Source organism: Scardinius erythrophthalmus (assembly GCF_964197995.2).
Source record: "Scardinius erythrophthalmus genome assembly, chromosome: 8".
In the NCBI taxonomy this organism is placed as follows: domain Eukaryota; kingdom Metazoa; phylum Chordata; class Actinopteri; order Cypriniformes; family Leuciscidae; genus Scardinius; species Scardinius erythrophthalmus.
This window is the reverse complement of record NC_138228.1, coordinates 24,696,553-24,704,738: the sequence shown is the minus strand read 5'-3', so window position 1 is coordinate 24,704,738 and position 8,186 is coordinate 24,696,553. Positions and strand designations below refer to the sequence as shown.

The 8,186-nt window shown below is 38.2% G+C and overlaps 1 protein-coding gene across 1 annotated transcript; it reads left to right on the top strand.

The window, feature by feature from the left end:
* Nucleotides 1-252: 252 nt before the first annotated feature.
* On the top strand, nt 253-3,902 carry LOC308694590 (extracellular calcium-sensing receptor-like; the record flags this gene model as incomplete). Its single annotated transcript, XM_081372191.1, has 6 exons — nt 253-413; nt 747-1,038; nt 1,359-2,171; nt 2,314-2,490; nt 2,734-2,857; nt 2,989-3,902. 6 exons carry the CDS (start codon nt 253-255, stop codon nt 3,900-3,902), a joined length of 2,481 nt encoding a protein of 826 aa, XP_081228317.1.
* Between the last annotated feature and the right edge of the window lie 4,284 nt (nt 3,903-8,186).

Below are 8,186 nucleotides of genomic sequence, written 5' to 3'. Positions count from 1 at the left end.
GCCAAATGGTGTCTTGATACATACAAGATACAGACATTGGTGGAGGGCCCCAAAATGGCAAAAATGACGTCCTCATTTCCAGAGAGGCCGCTGGAACCGCCTGCTATATATAAAACAAAAGTGCCACTCACAATCTTTATGATAAATCAGTGAGCTGAGGGAAGAGTGACATAGCGAGATAAAGGGTGAGAGATGTGGTTAATTCTGCACATTTGTTTGTTCCTGCCTTGTAACTATATCTCTGTAGCCATGATGGCCGGTTCAGGTACCTGTCAGCTCCAGGGACACTTCAGGCTGAATGGGATGTACCAGGATGGAGACCTTCTAATTGGTGGTCTTTTTGAGGTTCAGTACCTCAAAGCATTCCCAGAGCTGAGCTTCAGAATGGTGCCAAAACTACCACACTGTGAGCTGTGAGTCTGGACCACACCAACTGAAGAACACTTAAAGGCAATAATTGGAAAATGGAATGCTATTTTTATGACTACATATACATTTTCAACAATGTTTAAGAAACTGATACCATGTTACATGACATGTTGATGGGTTACAGGACTGAAATTCACTGCATACTGTATATAACTTTGCATACATACTGTATATATATATTTTTTTTTACAAATTCAAAATCTGATCTCACAGAAATGTTATGGAATTCAGTTAATCTTATTTTATAATTGTTTCTATTGTTACTGGTAGTATTATTGAAGTTAATACTCTCATTTCATTTGTATTGTCTTCTCTAGCTTCTATATGACAAGCTTCCAGCAAGCACTAACAATGGTTTTTGCCATCAATGAGATTAATAACAACCCCAACCTCCTGCCTAACATCACACTTGGTTACCGGATCTACGACAACTGTTTAAGGCTTGGAGTGGCATTTCGTGGTTCCACAGCTCTGGTTAGTGGGACAGAGGAAACCGTCTCTGACCTCAACTGCAAAGGACCACCACCGGTGATTGGAATCATAGGTGATCCAGGTTCTACTCATTCTATTGCAATTTCCAGTGTCCTGGGGCTGTTTCGACTGCCTATGGTAAGAGATATATTTTTACCTTTTTTGAAAAAAAAAAATAAATAATAATAAATTCTTCAGGAAACTATAATTTCTAAACAGACTGAAAAGGAAATACATGTTTATCAGTCTTTTCTGCAACCCTTTTCTAATTTGTTTTGATGACATTATATTTGGTTATCTACTATGCCATAATCACATTTTCGATATTAATAGCAAAACATTGTCTGAAAATATCGCTTATCTGTTTCTTCAAATATTTTTTTTTGACAATGACTTTAGCACTGATAAAATTTTTCATCTTTCTCTCTCTATCTCTGCTCTCCATCTCTCCTAATTAGATTAGTTACTATGCCACCTGCTCCTGTTTGAGTGACAGGAAAAAGTACCCCTCTTTCTTCAGAACAATCCCCAGTGATGCCTTCCAGGTGTGGGCTATGGTTCAGATCTTGAAGCATTTTGGATGGACCTGGGTTGGTCTCCTCTATAGTGACGATGATTATGGCATCAATGCCGGTCAATCCTTTTACCAGGATGTGCAGGAGTTTGGAGGGTGTGTGGCCTTCTCAGAGATACTGCCCAATGATAACAACCAGAAGGAAATACAACGCATAGTTGGAATCATTCAAGGCTCCACAGCAAAAGTGGTGGTTGTATTTTCCACTTCAAGCTATTTGTTGCCCGTGGTTGATGAGATGGTGTTAAAAAATGTTACAGGCAGGCAGTGGATTGCTAGTGAGGCTTGGGCTACCTCACCTGTGCTTCTTGCTCCACAATTTAAGTCTGTATTGGGGGGTACACTGGGGATTGCCATCCGACGAGGAGAGATACAGGGGCTTGGTAACTTTCTGCTTGGCCTTCGTCCTGACAACAACTCACAAAACAATTTGGTGAGAATCTTCTGGGAGAACATGTTTGGGTGCAATTTTGACACTGGAGGCAGAGAGGGTGAAAAAACTTGTTCAGGGCAAGAGGTTCTAAGCAGCACAAACACACCATACACTGATTTATCAGAGCTTAGGGCCTCTTACAATGTATATAAGGCAGTTTATGCCTTGGCACATGCTGTTCATGATCTGATGCAGTGTGAGAAGTGGAGAGGACCATTCAGTGGGAATAGCTGTGCCGACATATCCAACCTGAAACCCTGGCAGGTAAGACTCTAATATATAGATTATACAGATTATGAGGCATATAAAAGAGCTGAATATGGAAAAGCAATATATTTTGTGTGCTATATTAATTAATATATCAGATAAACATATATAACCCATGTCCTGTTTTTAAACCTTACAGCTGGTACACTACCTACAGAAAGTGAACTTCACCACAGGCTTTGGGGATCAGGTGTCATTTGATAAGAATGGAGATGCTTTAGCCATCTATGATGTGTTGAACTGGCAATTGAGCTCTGATGAAGCAATAATTGTCCGTACAGTTGGTGTGGTAAATGAAGGGTCAACAACAGGGAAGGTGTTGACACTGGATAAGGATGCAATATACTGGAACTATGAAACAAACAAAGTAATTTTTATTTTATTTTAAATATCATCATTTGTGCAAATTACTATTTAAATATTTAAAACAAAACAATATCAAACAAATGACTAAAGAAAAAAAAATTGTGCTATGTGTTCCCAAGACCATCAGATCATACAAACACAACAGAGACATATCAGTCCTTGCCTGAATAATAACAGATGATGTCTCTTTCAGCTCCCACAGTCTGTGTGCAGTGAGAGCTGCCCACCAGGAACCAGACGAGCCACAAAGAAGGGCCTTCCCGTCTGCTGTTTTGACTGCCTGCCCTGTGCTGATGGAGAGATTTCTAATACAACAGGTGAGAAATAGTAAGAGGTATCATTGAAAAATGTATACTGAAAATAAAACATTAATAAACCATTAAACCATATTTTATTTTGCTATTTCTCTTTTTTTTTCTTTTTTTATTTCTTACTTTCACATGTACAGACGCCACTGAGTGCAAAGCATGTCCAAATGATTTCTGGTCCAACCGAGAAAAAGATCACTGCATTCCCAAAGAAGTGCAGTTTCTATCCTACGAGGATCCTCTGGGCATCTCTTTGACCACTGCATCTCTGCTTGGCACCTGTATCTGTGCGATTGTTATTTTCATCTTTGCTCATTACTGCAAAACTCCTGTAGTACGTTCAAACAATTCAGAGCTCAGCTTTCTGCTACTGTTGTCACTTAAACTGTGTTTCCTATGTGTGCTGCTTTTCATTGGCCGGCCGCAGTTGTGGACGTGTCAGTTAAGACATGCTGTGTTTGGCATAAGTTTTGTCCTGTGCATCTCCAGCATCCTGGTCAAGACTATGGTGGTAATAGCCGTGTTCAAGTCCTCTCGACCAGAAGGTAAAGGTGCGATAAAATGGTTTGGAGCAGCTCAACAAAGAGGAACAGTCCTGGTCCTAACAGCCCTCCAGGTTGTGATATGTGCAGTTTGGCTATCAACTGCCTCTCCAACACCCCAAAAAAACAGCCAGTATATTAGGTCTATAATAGTATATGAATGTGCTATTGGCTCAGTGGCTGCTTTTTCTCTACTGCTGGGATACATTGGACTGTTGGCAGCAGTGAGCTTTCTTTTAGCTTTCCTGGCAAGAAACCTTCCAGATAATTTTAATGAAGCAAAGTTCATCACTTTCAGTATGTTGATCTTCTGTGCTGTGTGGATTGCATTTGTTCCAGCATATGTGAGCTCACCAGGGAAATATGCAGTGGCAGTGGAGATATTTGCCATCCTGGCTTCCAGTTTTGGATTACTGGTGGCCATATTTGCCCCAAAGTGCTACATCATTATATTACACCCAGAAAGAAACACTAAAAAAGCAATCATGGGAAGAGGTACACAGAATAAATAGATGCGGTTTGTGAAAAAAATCCTAGATAAATGTGTGAGTCTTTCATTTTTACACTAAGACACTATTTAAGGGAACCACCACGTTTTCATAAAGAACTCTTATATTAAGCATTGTGCATAACTGCTTTGAGTGCCTCTAGGAACAATATAAAATACAAAATAACCGTTTTTATTTTTGAATGTGTTGTTTGTTCTATGGTTACCATTAACTTCAATTATAAATATACTTGAAAGTAGCAATATGGGGGCAGCAACAGCAGTGCAGAGCCAAAAGAACACAAAGAGAAAAAATAGAATGTACATGAAGAACAGATAGGTTCAGAAGTACAGGTGATAATGAACTCAGTATGAACAGAAGTTCAGATGAAAATGAACACAATGAACAAAATAGCATTTATTTCTAATCCAAAAGGAAGAAAGATTAAATTATTAGTGTATTTAGTATTTTCGATGTTTGATAAGGAGGATCAGTGAAATTAATAACAAACTGTGCCTTTCAATAATGTTTATGATGAGCTGCTGATGTCAATAGTTTAAATTATGACTAATAAATTGTTTAAATGTATTTCAAAGTCAAAATATTTCTTATTTATACTTACGAAGCCTGATTGATTTAGTTTACCCCTAAACGTTATAGTACTAATTACTGCATTAACTATCGAACATGTACTAACATGTTTAAAGGTCCCATTCCATGGATTATTTTTATTATTTTATAATGTTTCCAGGGGTGCCCTTATAATGTTAGTATGTTTTTTAGATCAAAAATTGTTATAATTTAGAAATAAAAGGCATATTTCCTAGCCTGATTTCATTCCCTGGTTTGAACACTCTGTTTGAAGAGGCGTGTCTGCTGTGAGACTTCAATGTAAACGCCCTCTGCTGTGATTGGCTGACATGCTTGCATATGAAATATCTGGCATTACATGTGGAACTATCTGGAAAACTTTTACTATTACAGCTATTATACGTTTTTACTATTACAGCTATCTGGATTAACGAATCGTGAGAAGTTTTTTTTTAAGTATTTAGATCTATTCCCATCACATAAAAGGTTGCAGTGATGATGAGCAGATGACAGTCTGTTGATCGCGTGAATGGAGATCTTATCATTGCAACGCAGTTTCTGCACTCTCACTAATGATTTCACCAATCTAAACATGAGGTATATAAATACAGTAGAGCTTCGTTGTGCAGTTTAACAGCGTCATTTCATAACGAGTTTTGGCAAGTGTCCAGATAAACTCGCGCTGTGTGATTAACAGCTTGGGCGATTGGAAAGGGATTGTTCTTTGATCGCTTTCTGTATATTAATCACAGTTTAAGTAAGATTATTTTCATCCTACTAAGAGAAACGATGTGAAGTTGATCGCTACTTCCATAGTCACAGTGAATCACTTACCACTTGCTGGAATATAGTTGAAATTGCCCCCTTCGTCAGTATGAAACGCTGAGAGAAGCCTGCTTGATATTATCCCAGGTTAGAAAAACAGTCCGTGGTGAAATGGACAGAGCAAACTAACAACTTCGAATTAAACTTTTGCGGTATCCGATTATAGATAAACATCAACCATGTCTGTTGACATTTCGCCATCAATACGCCTGTGTTCCTGTGGGCGGAGGTTAGTCAAAACACGGTTCTGGTGATGTCACTAATGAAGGAAGTAGAGGGGTGTAGTCCAATCGAGCCGTTTTTTGTAGTCAACTTCTGTTAAATAAAATATCTCGCTTGGCATTGAACTTTGAGACTTATAATTTTACAGATATTATTTATACTCTAACAACAACATTACACACTAACTAAAGTTTGAAACATGGGATCACGAAGAACGGGACCTTTAAGGCTGCTGTTATTCATGCATGAATCATTATGACTCCTGTTGTAGTTAAGGATCACTATTCATTGGTTCATGATTAGTGCATATCTTCACTAATCATAAGTTAATTTTGAAGTAACTATTAATTCAGGTATTAGTACATGATTATTCATGCCCTGTTATTGTAAAGTGTTACCGAATTAGTCAATTACAGGCCGATCTTAAATCTACCCTTTTTGTCAAAGATACTAGAAAAGTCAGTATCCACACAACTTTGTTCCTTTTTAGAAAGAAATGGAATCTGCGAAGATTTCCAGGCAGGATTTAGACTGTACCATAGTACTGAGACTGCTCTCATTAGAGTTACAAATGATTTGCTCTTATCATCCAATCGTGGTTGTATCTCTCTATTAGTGTTACTCGATCTTAGTGCTGCATTTGTTACCATTGACCACAACATTCTTTTAAATAGACTTTTGAAAATTATATTGGCATTAGTGGAATTGCATTAGCATGGTTTAAATTGTACATATTTGACCGTTATCAGTTTGTAGCAGTAAATGAAGAGATGTTTTATCGTTCACAAGTTCAGTATGGAGTACCACAAGGCTAAGTACTAGCACCGTCGCTGTTCACTCTGTACATACTTCCCTTGGGAGATATTATTAGGAAGCATGGGATTAGTTTTCACTGTTATGCCAATGATACTCAGCTTTATATCTCTTTGCGCCCCGTCAAAACTTGCCAATTCAAGAATTTAAATGAATACATAGCTGATATAAAAATGTGGATGACTAGTAATTTCCTATTACTTAATTCTGAAAAAACAGAGTTCCTAATGATTGGACCAAAAACTTCTGCACGTATTAACCTTGAATACTGTCTAACAATTGATGGCTGCTCTGTCTAGTCTTTGTCGTCGGTTAGGAACCTGGGTGTGCTCTTTGATACCAATCTTTCATTTGAAAGCGACGTTTCTAGCACCTGTAAAACCGCATTCTTCCATCTTAAAAATATATCTAAATTACAACATATGCTTTTAATGGAAAATGCGAAACAGTTCATGCGTTCATGACCTCAAGGCTAGATTATTGTAATGCTCTTATGGGTGGTTGCCCTGCACGCATAATAAACAAACTGCAGCTGGTCCAAAACGCAGCAGTTCACTAGAACCAGGAAGTAAGACCTGGGCTGCGTTTCCCGATAACGTTGTCTCTTAGCACGCTACGAAGACTCTTAAGGTATAACTTAACTAAAGGTATACCATTTCTAGGCGTGTTCGCTGAGGTTGAGCTGCGATTAAATATTGTTCTTGTAAATACTTTCCAGCATTTTAGTATTAAAAGTGCACATCTTACGTACGGCCTCTAAAAGTGCTCTTTAGTTAAATTAATAATATAATATATATAATAATATAATAAAAAAATCTAACAACAATCAGTGTAATGACAATTTTATTCTTTGCATGAAAACAATTGAATTAGCCTAATTGAACACTGTCTGGGTGTATTAAAACTTCAGAATTATGTTCATGTAGACCTGCAACAGTGAAAAGGTAAAGCTAAGAGTGGTCCAGACCAACCTTCCGAACGTATGACTTACAGAAGGTATACTTAACTAAGAACGTTTCGGGAAACACGTATTAACGATAAGGTACAGCTTAAGGTGTAACTTAAGAATGACGTAGCATTAAGAATGGCATCTACGCTAATGTTAGTCTTTCTGCTTATTCCAAGGTTTACTGTAATCAGCCGGATCCGGGCCGTATCCAGATCAGATGTTGGACTTCCACCTAGACACGACCACAGCGCATCCCTGAAGTGTCAGCAGAGGTTGTGTCACATGACAGCCATCGGCACTGATCCCCAACAAACCCGTCTCCATACCGGCGTGATGACTCCGATCTTCAACCAGATGGAACTGGATAATATTCTGATTGTTCCAATCCAATCTGACTTCTGACCTATAATGCTGCCTGAATCATAATCATACACTGTTCGTTCGTTGGCCAGAGGAGAACTGGCCCCCCGACTGAGCCTGGTTTCTCCCAAGGTTTTTTTTAATATAAATTGTCTGTTCTGTGCGTCTGTGCGCACCAATCTTGCACTTCTATCTACTCCTCAACCAGACCACCTAGAGACTCCGGGTTTTCGGCATTATGTTAAGGAAGGTCTAATCTCGGGAACGCACAAAAAAAAATCCAGGAAAAGATTTACTATCTCTTAGTGTTGTGATCCCATGAGATGAGAAAATTGCGCTAAAACACTCACCGAGTTTTTATTACTTGTTTACAATAAAATGAAACATCACTGAACTTATTTAAGCTGGACTGTGATGCTATTTTCTTCTGGAAACAAGCTTTGTTGCATTATTTTCCTGTTATTTCTGAAAAAATGCTGCTTTGAAACAATCTGTATTGTAAATTTTCACAATTTTTCAACACTTGCACCTTGGAAGCTATTTCAAGG